The sequence below is a fragment of the Taudactylus pleione genome, unplaced genomic scaffold (genome assembly GCF_031769625.1).
Source record: "Taudactylus pleione unplaced genomic scaffold, aTauple2 ptg000324l, whole genome shotgun sequence".
Lineage (NCBI taxonomy): Eukaryota > Metazoa > Chordata > Amphibia > Anura > Myobatrachidae > Taudactylus > Taudactylus pleione.
This window is the reverse complement of record NW_028284725.1, coordinates 2,015,606-2,031,461: the sequence shown is the minus strand read 5'-3', so window position 1 is coordinate 2,031,461 and position 15,856 is coordinate 2,015,606. Positions and strand designations below refer to the sequence as shown.

Here is a 15,856-nt window from a genome sequence, read left to right as displayed (position 1 = left end):
GTTTACTCACTGGATTACAATGTACGATGAGCAGAGAGGCAAGAATAAGCTGCACCTACAGCCGCAACGCCCCTCACTGTGCTGCCTCCATGTTCTCATCTGGCCTCATAGGACCATCAGACGTGCTTGAATAACCTCCATGTATGACATTAAGTTTTTATCTCATTTTCTAAAACTTTTCATTTTTGAACTGAAATGTAGATGAGAATGTGCAGGTGTGAATAGACTGGAACAAAGTGTTTTGGGATTAAATATGTCAGGTTTAGGCATTGGACTGCATGTCTATAATATCCTAGGAACACACCTTAGAACTACCTCTCGCTATTCTGGAGCCTTGGGTTAGGCGTCGTTCTGAATTTCTCCCACAATGGTGGTGGCTCCATTGAAAGTACGCGCTTCTATGGGGGCTTATTGTAGAAAAATCAGAGATTGGGGAGACATGATAACACGAAATTGTGATAGACACAATTTCTAGACACGCCCCTATATGGGCAATAGACATGCGTCACTAGACACGCCCCTCTAGCAGCACACACATGTAAATATGTCATCAGCACTCTGTGTGTTCTCTTCTGGCTGACTATGAAGTGTCTCTCTGTTGCCGTCTAGCAATAGGACCCATGTGCGCTGTAACCATGAAATACGCAGTACAGTGTAACTCTAACCTGTGATGGTCCCTTGTTGAGATGATTCTCCAGAGTGAAGGGCTGAGGTCCTGAGTGGAAGGTGCTGGTGACAGGATGACCTGGAGTCCCCAGGAATTGTGATTTCATTTCTGAGCTCTGGTTTCCTGGATCCAGTGGGGTCCTCCATTCTCTTAGTTTTAGCTGCAGGACAGAGTGTAAAACTGGTATTTAATCATTTAATGTTGAGGATATAATAAAAAAATAAATAATTTGTTTTCATTTCCGAGCTATGAAGTTTGGTGCAAGAAGAGCACAAAATAAGCCCTGCCCACAATCCACCCAGACCCAACCCTGATCTGCCTAACCATGCCAAAATGGGAGCAAAGCCACACCCACTTTCATATAGACCACACCCTATTTTTGGCCAGAGAATTGGGGTGGTCCTGCAAAATTGGAATTATTGGAATGTACGCCTGCACCCTTTCATATATAGGCACCATAGAGATGTATAGCCAAATCTGAAAGACTCAAAAGTTTGTCCCTCTGGTGGAATACCCAGTTCTGTCTGAGACCCATTATTAGTGGCTGGATGATGGTTTGTGAGCAGGTAGGCCACAAAACCGTTGTTTGTTTATATTTTGTGGAACTCAGTTACCCATGGTTCCCCACCATACCACCCTCACCATCCCCACAACTGTGTGGAAATTGACTCTATGCAGAGGACTACCAGACTTTGTAACCACAGAGGGAATCAGCATGATGCGGCCGGCGGTTCAAATCCTGACAGCGGAAGCCCGGCAGGGGTGAATATCCCAACTTCTAATTTAGGTAAGTATCGCTAACCTAACCCCCCCATAACCCTCCCTTAGGGGTGCCTAACCCTAACCTCCCCTACAAGTGCCTAACCCTAACCCCTCCTTCCCCGCAACCTAAGCCTAAGTCTCCCCCAGGGGGTGCCTAACCCTAACCTCGCAATGGGGCGCCTAACCCTAACCCCCCTTTCGCCTAGCCTAAACCTCCCGGGGGGCTGCCTAACCCTAAGTCCTCCCCGGGAGCCCCTAACCCCCCCCTTGCGGCTGTCCGCACCCGGTTTACCTTCGATCGGGATGTCGGGCTCCCGGCGTAGGGAAAATGACAGGCGTCGGGCTTTCGACGCCTGTCATTAGACCCTTGCCGGAATTAGACAGTCGGGACTGCATACCCCACAGAGGCACTGTTAGCTCTATGAGCATCTATTTTATCCCATATAGACAAAGACTGCGAGCTGAGAGAGATGAAATTACTAAACTAGTCGCTAAACCCAAATCCATTTGCCTTTCATGGGATATGACAGAAGTGGTGATGGTGTAACTATTTTAGAGCTCCCATCATTCTGACTCAGGAAACTGCGATATTCATGTCAGTGTCGGCAATGTGGGGGGGGTATGGCTTGGCCAGGTGGATGGTGTGGGGTGCATGGAGGAGCACTTGCATCATCATGGCCTCACCCTGGCTATTCAATGCTGCTATTTCTAGCATTGTACAATTGAAAGTGGGGCCACGATGACGTGATTCTGTGCGAAATGCGTCATGGAGCCACTCGGACTGCTCAAGTGGGCAGCCACGTGGGGGCTCCAGAAGGCTTGCTTATATTTCCGAATGTCCGGGAGAACCACCAGAGATTCGGGAGTGTCCCTGACGTCACAGGAGACTGGGCAAGTATGGCGTGTAACAGTGTGTTTAGTCAGTGGAAGCTACAAGCAGATTAGTACTTTGTGACAGGACCTCCACCTCTCACCTTGTCCCACAAATCCTTGTTGTAATGAACCTTCCAATGAGGTGGAGGGAGAGGGTGGTTGGGCTGCGCCAGGACACCCCCAGGATACTTCCTGGCATGAGCGCTGCCCGAGGTCGTCTCATATATATTGATTGGATCATCACATACTTTGACTTTAGTTGTCTGCTGCAACACTGGCGGCAGAGGCTCGGGGAGGGATGACTGGAAAAGACAACGCAATTATAATGTAACATTGCTGTACTGTGTATAAAATAATACCCGATAAGCCCAGAACACTGATACGGTATTAGTGTATATATTAACCATATATAGCAAAATTAACATTGATATAGCAAAATGAATACTAAATTACCAGCTCTGAGCCCTGTAGTTTAGCTCATATATGTAGAAATGTAATCAGCTGGCCCCATTTAACTGCGAGAGAACTGTTTCCCACTGAAACTATTTCACTGTAGCGCGAATTGAATTTCATAAACCAATAGAAACGTAAATTCAGTAGCAGTACATGGATTGTGTAAAAATGCGTCTAATACCAATAGTTCTATGCTATTATATAAGGAGAGGTCAGAGTTCCATTTCATAGAAATAAAAAAATTGATCCCTTTAAAGTGGAACTAAAACTGGAAGAAATTAAATTCTATAGACAGTCTGTAATATATACAATAGACTAGAAACTGGGAAGTCCGTTGCCTCTCTTTCAGTGTCAAAACAGATTGGGAAAAAAACTAATTGCTTACTTCAATCTGCCATATTTCTGTGAATGTCCATCTCACATCCCAAATTAGTGATCTGGAGAAATCACCTTCCCACTTTGTGAGACAAACCAAATGATGTCACCAAACCTCACTATTTACATATTATAGATATTAATGTCACCTGTGTAATAAATGTAATTAAATATAATTTATGCTAACAATTGCTCCCCCTAGTTGTACCTTTTCATTGCAGATTACTGCACAATTTACACAAAACCACTCACTCTTTATGTATATTACTATAATAACCAAACTAAAATACTGTAGGAGATTATAATACCCTGAGTACTTCTGCGCCCTTGGCTGGCCCCTGGTACCCCCCCATGTGACATGTTACAAATGAGGAGGCTGGGGCAGGACTCCATATAGGCAGGGGGTTCCTCTCCAGGCTCCCCACAAGTTGGTAGCACCAGTCACATTTCCCCTGGTACAGTCCTGCTACTCCCCGCAAGACTAGGTAAGTCCCCCGTGACGAGAGTGGGCGGTGCGATGACAATGACTGAATCGTGTCCCGCCCCCTGCTTTATAATGGCGGTAATATCGGCATTATAAAGAGGGACAGGGTCGTGATCACGTCAGCACAGCCCCGCTCCGCCTGCCTAAACCACCCCCACCCGCCATGTTGCACCGACCTGGCAGCCCCATCTAGGCTGTCCAAATGACGGTAAGTATGTGATATCGATAAGACATGAGATACAATTTGTTCATGCAGTGCAACATATCCAATTGTTTTTGCTTTTGTATATTTCATATGACTGTAAAGCTGGCTACACCCTGGGCGATATATAGGCCGTTCAATAATGGCCGATATATCGAGAGAGGGTTGGCTGGTGCGTACCCACAATATGTCTGTGAATGGCAGATGGACGATATATCAGCGCATCTTGCAGTGTATACGGGCGGTAAGGCGACTGGCTGTACACACGCTGCAGAGACTGCTGGTGATTGACACCTCATGTGGACGGGCAAATTCAAATGCCCACCCAGTGGTGATGTCAGCGCCGACACGTCTAGCAGCCAATCAGTGTGTATAGCTTACCTGATCAGGTCGACAGAGAGATCTGCCTGGTGTGCACCCACCTTAGTACAGTATTCACAGTGCTGACAAGCATAATGGCAGCATATAAAGATATTGGGCCAGACCACTCATGTAGTTACATAGGCCCCGATGCAGCGGCTGTGCGAAAATATGCAAATGTCTCAGCCGCCATGAATTGTATTAAGGCGCCCACTGGCGACTACGCAAATCCAAGCGACTGCGAACAAAGGCGATGCGTCGCAGATCAGTAGGTAATCGTTCTTTTGAGTATATGGAGCCATTTTTACTGCGTATGGGGCCGCAGTTGCAGGCTAAGACGCCCCGAAAATGGTAATTACACACCTGTGTTTGAGTCGCTGCGTCCCCCCCCCCTCCAACCCCCACTTCCCCCTGGTTGCCGCACACAGACAGTTCCCGTTTGTCAATCACTTTGCAAATAAATCCTCACTGCGGGCGACGAGTTCTCATTGATTTGCTACCTTACCTTGATGTGCGAAGGGGGGAATGGAAGCTGAGCCCTGTAGTTGTGCCCAACACCAGTGCTGGTTAGATGCCAGTCTTGTCTCCTTTCCAGCACCATTATAATAGCATGAAACCAAATAATGCAGAAATATAGCAGGGATACCTAAGTCTGCAGCCAGGAGATGTGCAGGGACTGAGCATACAGCAATTGTTTTGTGTACTGCTGTTATCCTGCAGCCATGGTGATAGGCCACGCCTCCTTCACAGGACTAATCCACACAGAAACTAAATCAGAGGTTGTTTACCTGTGACGCTCTGTCTGTCATGTCTGGGAACGCTGGGACTTGTGGTTCCACAACTGCTGAAGAGTTTAGTTATTAAGAATCCTTTGTGTCAAGAAGTCAATGCGGAAATAGTTAAATCATGTTTGCTTTTTCAGCATAAAGACTATGGGGTTGTTTCTTTCATTTTTATTTAAATGTTATACCATGCCTCCGTCTGTTTGGGAGCGGGGAAGCGGGTCATTGTGCCTTCCCCTCCGGTCTGCTGCATTGGGAGCATGGCTCCATTGTCGGCCCACTGTCCCAGCCTCTCTACATTGTTCACAGGTGGAATGATGGGACAGCGGGCCTGATTCAGCAAGGATCGCAGCTGCGTAATTGCACACAATGAAGCTAATATCTGCCAGACGCCCACTACTGCTGCTCTCTCACATCCGTATTACCTTGCAGTCCTACGTATACATCGGTAATATCGGCCCCGTCACGCGCAATTTCAGCAGGTCCGACCTGTCTCCGAAATTGTAAGTCTCGCCACAAGCAGTGAGCACTCAGGCTGTGTAGGCAATCGCAGTGGCTAATTTATGTGTTCAAACGGACTGGCATGCCTGCGTTTCTGCAACCTTTCCCTAGTCACCACCCCCAAACGCTCACAGCCTGTCACTTACTTTGCGGTGGATTCCTGTCTGCATACGTAATCGCAATGCGGTCGCCGTGCACGCGCAATGTGGTGCATACGCATGCACAGTATGCAACAATCGGCCGATCTGCAGTTGCAGTTGCTTCCATGCAGATTCAGGCCCAGTGTCCAAAAAGTGGAACTGTCCTGCCAAAATCATGAAAGTGGGAGGTATGGTTATATTCATACTTGTCACCTTTTTGGGGGGGCAGCCAGGTCAGCTTAAACGGAGCGTGGCGACCGCATTGGTCGGCTGAGTAGGAATTGGCGTGGTGACGTGATCATGATGTCATCATGGCCCCACCCCACGCTATGTAGTGCCAAAATCACAGGCATTGTATCGCAGGGGGCGGGGCTATGATGATGTCATAATTGTGTCATGACATTGGGGCTATGATGATGCATGAATCGCATCATCACCACTCCCCACCTACCCCTTACTGCCTACTCTGTACTCTGTAAGTGGAGGCTGCAGGGGGTGTGGGCGGCTAAAGGGGATTGCGGTAGACATTCCCTGTTTTCTGGGCGACCGGGAGCCCCACATGATTTTCAGGAGGTAAGTATGGTTATACTGTGATCTAAATGTCTGTAGATGGTGGGAAGTATTATTCTCATTACAGTGTGCATTGATCTTATTAGAACGATAAATAAAACCTCTCTCTCTCCCTTTCTCATGATGTATGTATGCAAATAATACTAAACCATTCACTTATTTATGTAAAATGGGGAGATGGAGAGGTTTTTTTACTTGTTAATCGCCAGTTTACCTGTAATTTATGTACTGTACACAATAATGTGGTGTAACCAGTCTGTGTATACTAAGAAATAGTTATGTATTTCCTTCTTTAATGTTATTAGTCTCTTGCATATATTTATTTCTGCTTAAATTACAGATGTGCTCAGATCCCTGTGTTTTGGTTTTGGCAATACCAACTGGAAGTGTTTTGGTTCGGATTCGGTTTATGGTTTTCTTTAAAAGTGATAAAAACAGCTTTAATGTCATTTGGACCTGTTCACATGCACCATGATGTCACAAGGGGGGTGCGGGCCGAGGGGTGACACCAAGGTGCAGACTCCCCCCTCAGTGCCAGGTGCTGCACTGTACAATTAAGTGCAGCACTTGGTTCCTGACACTGTGAGGGACAGCACACAGGGCAGTCCGCACTCTCCCTGCCCCCCAGTAATAAGCACAGTGACAAGACCACGGGGGTTCGGCCGCGAGGCCCCATTTCGGCAGCCGCGCGCGCAGCATCCCTCCCCGCACCAGATGACACTGCACACCAAAGCCCGAGATCCGGTTTTTAAATCAGAGTTTAGAATTTACAGCAGACCTGAGCCGGGACTCCATTCGACTCGGAACCCAGATGTTCAGATGTGTTTGCTTTTCAGTAAAACCGTACCACACATCTATAGTTTAAATATCATTTTAATGGTATGTTTTCTTTTTTCAAATGTGAATGATGTCAATTTGCGTAATTAACACCTAAACAAATTCTCATCACTGCCACGATCCCCCCTTGAAGGGGAGCAGAGACCGGCGCCGGACATTTCCTGATCCAGGGATGTAATAGTTTTAATCTATAACTGTATTAGAATGTATAATATATATTGATTACAGGCGTGCCCTATGTCTATAGATGACTACTGATGTAATTTTTTATGGGGATGGATTTGGATTGTTTTTTTATTATGGGTATAAGGACTTGAAGGGCCCGGGGGGGTGGCTGCCCAGACGGAGGCGTTCCCATAAGAACAAGTGATGTCAGTGGGAGAGCTTTCAGCTCTGTGAGCCGAAAGCTCTCTGGGGCTTGCGGCCACGAGACCCTACCACAAGGGTAGGGCCGTAACTAGGGTCGTGCGACATGTGCCACGGCACAGGGCAGGGGACGCTGCTCGGGCCTGTCAATTTTCTGTTTATAATCATTCTCACTTGTAGCTTGCTTTTCTTTTATCCCTGGCATCTCCTGGTCGACCCTACCTCCTCCCTGGCCAACTCCCTAAGCAACCTTCATTTTTTTTATCACACACATTTTAAAATACTGTCATACCCGGGACTCAAACCCATCACCTCTCACATGGCAGTCAGACACCTTACAAATGGAGTTATTTGCCCTACAATTTCTGATGGCAGCACTGAACACAGCCACAGATTCCCGACCAGGTGTTATCAGCACACCTCGAGTACCTTTTTTCCTGTGAGTGTACCATACACGGATCTCCCCGCCGCCATTTGCTGCATATACACTACAAGTAGCAGTCTTTCTATACCTTCAGTAGGTGATCTACATTGCCGGCTCCAGGCTTGTGCACGGTTGTTCTGATGGACAAATCCTGCTGCAGCTTCACCAGCGCTCTGCTACATCTAGAGCTGGTGATTTATACTGCATAATTATTGTCTATCATCACTGCAGCCACTGGATTTACACTATGGGCCTGATTCAGACCTGGTCGCAAGCGCTGAGCACTTGCAACCGGGTCGATGGTGGCCCAGAGCGCATGGGCACGACGGAGCCGGCTCCGTCGCACGCATGCGCGAGACCCGGACAGCGACGGGCAATCCGTTGCTCCGGGTCTCGCACCAAAGGGGGCGTGCTGTCGATGTTGAGTGACAGCACGTCCCCTTTGGTGGGCGGGCCGGGGGGGTGGCTGCCCAGACGGAGGCGTTCCCATAAGAACAAGTGATGTCAGTGGGAGAGCTTTCAGCTCTGTGAGCCGAAAGCTCTCTGGGGCTTGCGGCCACGAGACCCTACCACAAGGGTCCCGTCGCAAGCCCGATCATCGCGATGGTCTTGACCATCGCGACCATCATCCTGGCCGCTCGCATTAGCTGTGGGTGGCAACCCACAGCAATGCGAGCGGCCAGGAGGCCGCTCCATAAAAAAAAAAAAAAACGCCCTGATTCAGAGCATTTGGCAGTGACACTGCGATAACAGTGGTACGATAGGATTGGTATCCCTTCATCATCGTGAGGGGCAAATCAGATTTATCATGCCCCTCTCCCATGAGCTCACACCCCTTTTTCTAGCACAAGTCATGTCCCTATTTTAAAAAATATGGGGGGGCGCCAATGCTCATTCTGGCCCAGGGCATCAAAAAGTCTAGTTACAGCTCTGCAAATGGGATTACTTGCTCCTCCAAGCCACACAGAGCTTACCCCCCCAAGCCACACAGAGCCTATCCCCCCCACTCTCCTTGGTTACTTACCTCAAGTCCCGTGATTCTAGCTCTGTGTTCTGAATGCAGCAGCAGTCAGCGCTGCTGCATAGAGTGGAGAGCGGCTCCTGAGGCCCCACATCAGTGATCAGCATCACAGATATGATGTGTAACATGACACTGATGAGGGGACTCGGGAGCCGCTCTGCGCTGTATGGGCACCTCCTCCATTACCCACAATATATTCACCCCACTTAGGGCTGTAAATATGTACCCGGAAGGTACCATCACGGCCACCCAATTAAACGGCCCCTCTTCCCGGCACCTGAGAAGCCACCATAACCATATACTAGTGGAGGGATTCATGTCAGACCATCAGATGCAGCTTCAGTATATCTATAGCCTGTCCCCGCTCATTGATTTCGCTGCTCCTCAGCAGCTTCTGATGCCAGTGTAACTCTGATGCCCCATCCTCACCCACAACTCCCCGTCCCACTCCTTCCAGATGGCAGCTCTAGCCGCGGACCTGTGCTGCGGGCCCAAGCAGAAGCGCGGCTGCAGAACTTCCAGGAGCTGGATGTCAACAAGGCTGCACAAGATGGAGCTGTGGGTAAGAGGGCATGGGAGGCGGGGGCCTGGGGCACCAGCGACTGAGTCTGGGGGCAGATCTTTGGTGGAGCAACTTCCAAGCAAGTGAAGCAGTCGGCAGTAGACTGGGCATTTTGTGATTTGTAGTTCCATCACATTAGCAGTCTTACAGTATCTTGACTCAAACTCTGTCATCAAATCCGCATCAGGGGTTTTTCCCCTCTATCTGAGGTATCAGGAGGGCTCCCAACCCCACATCAGATGGCTTTCACCTTCATCAGGACTCTGAGCCTCATGCTGATTGCACTATACATATTCACTATCTTATCTGTGACCAATGCATAGCAGTATATACCCAAAAAAGGGGAGGGGGGATATCCTGCAAATTTGCTTTAGTAAATAGGTCTAATAGAAACAAATTCACATTCTATATTAGTGAGTTTGTGCAGATAGATATGCACAATAATTATTTTCCCTTTATTTTAGGGGGGGTACCAAATTATAACTTGCGTCAGGGGTGAACTTACGCCATTGGCTACTGCACTCAGAACACAGTACTGCGGCAGCTCAGCCCCCATCCTGGAACAGGTGCCACAAGACACCGGTTCTCGGTAGGGTCACACCAACTCTGTGTGGGGGCCCTGGGGCAACCACCCCTATCACCCCCCCCCTCCCCCCTTTCCTACATCCGGCCCTGATTATAGTGAGGAAGACTTGAGTTTGGAATTCAATTTCTTTGACTACAAATTTAAGTGGAGACATAAATGGGAACTGTTATTTCTGGCCCAGACATAGTTCACTCTGAGCACAGATGAATGAATCCTTACCCAGTGAAATAAACGGGAGACATTTTATTTTAACAAAGATACAATCGTTTCAATTATAACTAGTTGTTACAACTACTGACATACTGTTAAGGGGTATTTATATATCCTTCTCCTCATATTCTGTTTAAACCACCCTCTGTATGCAATGAAGGAACTCCCTAATCCTATACCACAGTGTAATTATGTTTAAAAAAAACAAGAGATATGGTAAGAACTTACCTTTTGTTATCTCTGTTTCTACGAAGTCCATAGGGTCCACAGGGTTGACCTTGGGGTATAGCTGGATCTGGATCCACGGGCACCACGCAGTTAAAGCTTTCACTGCTCCCAGGATGCACTTGGGTCCGTCCTCCTCTATACCCCGCCCCCGAGCCACAGGCACCTCAGTTGGTAAGCAGCCAAGGCCGGAGGAGGAGACTAAACAGAGAAGGAAGACTGGAACACACAAGAAACCATACTCACAGAAATGGGAGACGGAAAACCGGTGACCAGCCACACAGCCCATATGAAGCCAGGTGCGTCAGGGTGGGCGCCCTGTGGACCCTATGGACTTCGTAGAAACAGAGATAACAAAGGTAAGTTCTTACCATATCTCGTTTTCTACTTCAGGGTCCATAGGGGGTCCACAGGGTTGACCTTGGGGATGTCCCAAAGCAGTTCAACTAAGGGCGGGGACGCTCCTGAGCAGAAAGAATCCTGCGCCCGAAGGATGCATCCTGAGAGGAAAAGGTGTCAAACGCATAAAACCTCAAAAATGTCTGAATTGAAGACCAAGTGGCTGCCTTGCAGAGCTGAACAGTGGAGGCACCACGTCTAGCAGCCCAAGAAGGACCCACAGACCGAGTGGAATGAGCCTTAACAGAGGCTGGAACAGGTAAACGTTCCTGTATATAAGCCTCCCTAATAACAGAACAAAGCCAACGGGCTAACGTTTGTTTGTTGGCAGGCCAACCCCTCTTATGAAAACCAAAGAGGACAAACAAGGAATCGGACTTTCTTACAGAAGCCGTCCGATCAACATAAACTCTGAGAGCACGGAAACCGTCCAACGAAGCCTCACCAGCTGTAAGATCAGAAGATTGAAAAGCTGGTACCACAAGTTCCTGATTGATGTGGAGACTACTTTAGGCAAAAACTCAGGACAAGTACGAAGCACAGCCCTGTCCTGGTGAAAAATTAGGAAGGGGGACTACAGGAAAGTGCCCCCAACTTGGATACCCTCCTGGCCGAAGCAATTGCCAGGAGAAACACAGTTTTCAGTGTTAACCACTTGAGGTCAACAGACTCAAGAGGCTCAAAGGGAGGTCCCTGCAGGACCCGAAGAACCACCACCAAGTCCCATGGAGCCACTGGAGGCACAAGGGAGGTTGAATTCTAAGAACACCTTGGAAAAAGGTGTGAACATCAGGCAGTGTAGCGATCCGACGTTGGAACCATACAGACAGAGCCGATACATGAACCTTCAGGGAAGCAAGACGTAAGTCCAGGTCAAGACCCAACTGCAGAAATTCAAAAATCCTAGAAACCCTGAACACCTGAGGATCAAAGTTTCTGGACTCACACCACTGAAAGTAAGTGTGCCACACTCTGTGGTAAATCCGTGCAGAGGCAGGCTTACGCGCCCTCAGCATGGTACTGATGACAGAGTTAGAAAAACCCCGGACCTTAAGACGGCTGTCTCAAGAGCCACGCCGTCAAAGACAGCCGACCCAGATCTGGGTAAAGGCAGGGCCCCTGAGACAGCAGGTCCCGACGCTGAGACAGAAGGAACGGTGAATCTATGGACAAGCTCCTGAGATCGGAGTACCAAGGACGTCTGGGCCACGCTGGAGCCACCAGCAGAAACGTGCCCCTGTCCTGTTTGATTTTTCTGAGTACCCGAGGTAGCAGGGAGATCGGAGGGAACAGGTACGCTAGGTGAAACGTCCATTTCACAGACAGCGCGTCCACTAGGCTTGGGCCTGCATCTCTTGTCCTTGAGCCGTACACGGGCAACTTGCAGTTGTGACGGGAGGCCATCAGGTCCAACTCCGGCAGTCCCCATTTGTCCACGAGAAGTTGAAACACCTCTGGGTGAAGCAACCATTCCCCAGGATGCACGTCGTGACGGCTGAGGAAGTCCGCCTCCCAATTGAGGACTCCCGGGATGAAGACTGCCGAGATTGCCAGAAGGTGGCACTCCGCCCAAGCCAGGATCTGAGACACCTCCGACATCGCAGCTTGACTGCGAGTCCCTCCCTGGTGATTTATGTACGCCACTGTGGTAGCGTTGTCCGATTGCACCTGAACTGCTCTTCCGTGAAGAACGGTGCCTGACGACAGTAGAGCACGGTATACTGCCCGCAGCTCTAGAACGTTTATGGGAAGGACGGCTTCCTCTGCCGACCAACGGCCCTGAAGAGACAACGAGCCGCGGTCACTGCCCCCCAACCCCGGAGACTGGCATCTGTCGTAAGCAGAACCCAGTCTAGGATCCAAAAGGGGCGACCCTGGATGAGATGAACTGACTGAAGCCACCACGCCAGAGACCGGCGCACATCTGGGGACAAGACCAGCATCTGAGAACGGATCCGGTGAGATAACCCGTTACACTCCGAAACCATCTGCAGGGGCCTGGAATGGAACTGGACAAACTCCACCATGTCGAATGCCGACACCATGGACCCCAGGACTCTCATTGACGAATGGACCGACACCCTGCCACTGCTCAGGCAACTGTGTATCCTCAGTTGTAGGGAAGACACCTTTTCCAGAGTCAAGAAAATCCTTTGTTGACAAGAATCCAGAAGTGCTCCCAGATGGACCATCCGTTGTGATGGGATCAGAGATGACATCTTCCAATTTATCAACCACCCGTGTGCTTGAAGACAAGCAATGGTCAGGTGGAGATGTCGAAGAAGCACTTCCGGGGAGCTTTCCAGCAGCAGAGGATCGTCCAGGTACGGCAGCAGCCGTATACCCTGACCCCGAAGGTGAGCAGCCATAACTGCCATCACCTTGGTGAACACCCTCGGAGCCGTGGAAAGGCCGAAAGGCAACACCCGAAACTGGTAGTGATGGTTCAGGATAGCAAACCTCAGATACCGCTGATGTGCCGGTGCTATGGGCACATGGAGATAGGCGTCCTGGATATCGAGGGAGACCATGTAATCCCCGGGTTCCATCGCCAGAATGATGGAACATAACGTTTCCATCCTGAACTTGGGAACTCTGAGGTATGTGTTCAGAGACTTCAAATTCAGGATAGGGAGATGAGAACCATTGGGTTTCTGCACCAGAAACAGAGTAGAATAGTACCCCGTCCCGCGCTGAGACTGCGGAACGGGAACAATGACCCCTGCTTGTAGCAAGGATTCTATAGCTACCTGAATCTGGACAGCTTTGGTCTTGTCCAGAGAAGGACTCGTGCAGAAAAACAGGTGGGGCGGCCTGAACCAAAAAGACAGGGCGCACCCCTGAGAGACTACTTCTCGCACCCCTGAGAGACTACTTCTCAAACCCAGGCATCCGTGGTGGTATTGTGCCAACACTGGGCGAACTGGAGAAGTCGGCCTCCCACTCTGGGGTCCCCCAGAGAGAGGCCCGTCCCATCATGCAGCAGGTTTATCCTCCTGCTTGGAAGAAGGGCGCTGAGCACTCCATGCCTGCTTCTTGGGCTTGGGTGCGGCCTTGGTCGCCGAATGTCTCGGGAAGGACTGACCTTTGGCCTTACCCTGAACCCGAAAAGCAGAGCTCCTCACTTTAGCCGGCGCAGAGGCCGAAGGGAGGAAAGCCGACTTGGACTTAGCCAAGGCATCAACTATTTTGTCCAAATCTGGACCAAATAGCAATTCTTCATTAAAAGGCAAGGCCTCCAGACCCTTTTTAGAGTCTGCATCAGCCCTCCAGGATCTCAGCCACAGGGACCGCCGAGCATACACAGCTGCAGCCGAAACCCTAGAAGTTAGCAGGCTGGCATCCAAAGACGCTTCCCCAATATAGGAAGCCGCATCCCTCATCTGTCCCACTAACGCTCTCTGGATATCCGGAGCATCGTCAGTAAAGGTATCCTCCAAGGCATTGGCCCAGTTCTCAATGGCTTTAGCCACCCAGGAGATGGCCATGGACGGGCGAGCCACCGCCCCGGAAAGAGAGTAAATGGACTTCAAGCAAGTCTCCACCTTCCTGTCCGTGGGATCCTTTTAAAGAGGAGATAGACGGCAATGGCAGCTTTTGATCAAGCGGGTGACGTGAGAATCCACCGCCGGCGGAGTCTGCCATTTCCTGCAATGAGCTTCAGGAAAAGGATAATTTGGCGCCAACCTCTTCTGAGGAAGGAATCTCTTACTGGGTAATTGCCAGGCCGCCGCCATATGATCCGTTAATTGATCAGACAGGGGAAACACATTCAAAGTCACCTTGGCTTTTTTTAAATTAGGGAACTTCGACCTAGGAGCCGGCGCATCATCCTCTATATGGAGGATAGCCCGCACCGCCCTAACCAATGCTGGAACATTAATGGAGGACCTCCTGCCCCATGGCATCAGAGTCCTCATGGATCTCTCCGTCATCTGAGGACACTTCCGAGTACGACAACTGCGCAGCCAGTGAACTCACGACAGGACGTTTGGACGCCCTTGGTGGCACATCACTTTGCAACATCTACTGAAACGCCGAGGATGAGGCCGCCAGACTCTGTACAGAGCTGGAGAGAACAGCCACCCAAGGTGGAGGAGCCGTCTGAGGAAAACTGTGAAAAGGCACCACAGACTGCCGCGTCACAGGAGGAGACTGGACATACACAGGCAGTCCCGAATAAGGACCCACAGTCTGGGCCCCGGGGGGAGACTGCAATATTTGCGGAATTCCCTGGGGGACGGTGGGCTGGGGCAACGCCCTAGAAGGGACAATTGATGAGACCGATAACCGGTCTGCAATGGACGCCAGCACCTGTGAAAACATCGCCCAAGGAGGGTCCTGTGATACTGGGGGTTTAGAGGGGCCCGGTACCAGCTGGCACCGCCCGCACAGACCATCCTGAGATAAATCCTCCCCATCAATTCCCGCAGCACAGTGTCTGCAGGAAAACAACACAGGAGCCACGGAGTGCTCAGTCTCCTCATCAGACATGATACCGTAAATACACAAAATATACGTATCAGCAGAGGAATTACGGTGTTAACACCCGCGCACTCACCAGTATGCAACACAAACAGCCCAGATATGGAACTGTGTAGCACACAACAGTATGTGACTGACCCCACAAATACGTGATTTATATAAGTGAGGGTATCAGAAAAACGCCCTTCCCCCACACACCTGCCGGGCCGTAGGAGAAGGAAAGGGATAGGTATAAGCTGACAGTAAGTAGAAATAAGTCACAGACAGGCAGCACTAGCAATAGTCACATACAATGCAGAAAAGTTGTACTCACTGCACCTTCCGCTACAATCAACTGCCCAGATTCAGTGTCTGGGAGGGCTATAGCGCTGTGTACACTGTTCTTTAGCAGGGGAGAGGTACACAGGGGGACCGGTCCACTTGATACCGCCTGGGAGTCTGCGATGCCGGCCAGTAAAGATGGCCGCCGGAGACCTCAGAGGAGGAGTGGCCGAGAGATAAGAGCAGCTCAGCGACGCCAGACCGTGTTGAAAGGCGCACTGAGCTGAGGGGAGGAGCCATTAGACAGGGAA

General features: G+C 49.9%; 1 protein-coding gene across 2 annotated transcripts in view; it reads right to left on the bottom strand.

Annotated features, from left to right (window-relative positions):
- The window catches only part of LOC148509501 (stabilizer of axonemal microtubules 3-like), a 33,292-nt gene that overhangs the window by 4,218 nt on the left and 13,218 nt on the right, over positions 1-15,856 (bottom strand). Inside the window, exons 1-3 of one of the 2 annotated variants that reach the window (XM_088443035.1) lie at positions 4,682-4,865; positions 2,404-2,604; positions 666-827 (exon numbers count right to left, since the gene is read on the bottom strand). In XM_088443035.1, coding sequence (XP_088299161.1) covers positions 666-827; positions 2,404-2,604; positions 4,682-4,777 — 459 coding nt within the window. In that variant the 5' untranslated portion in view covers positions 4,778-4,865. Of the gene's footprint in view, positions 1-665; positions 828-2,403; positions 2,605-4,681; positions 4,866-15,856 lie in introns of those variants that run through there. The other variant, XM_088443036.1, reaches the window with a different exon arrangement.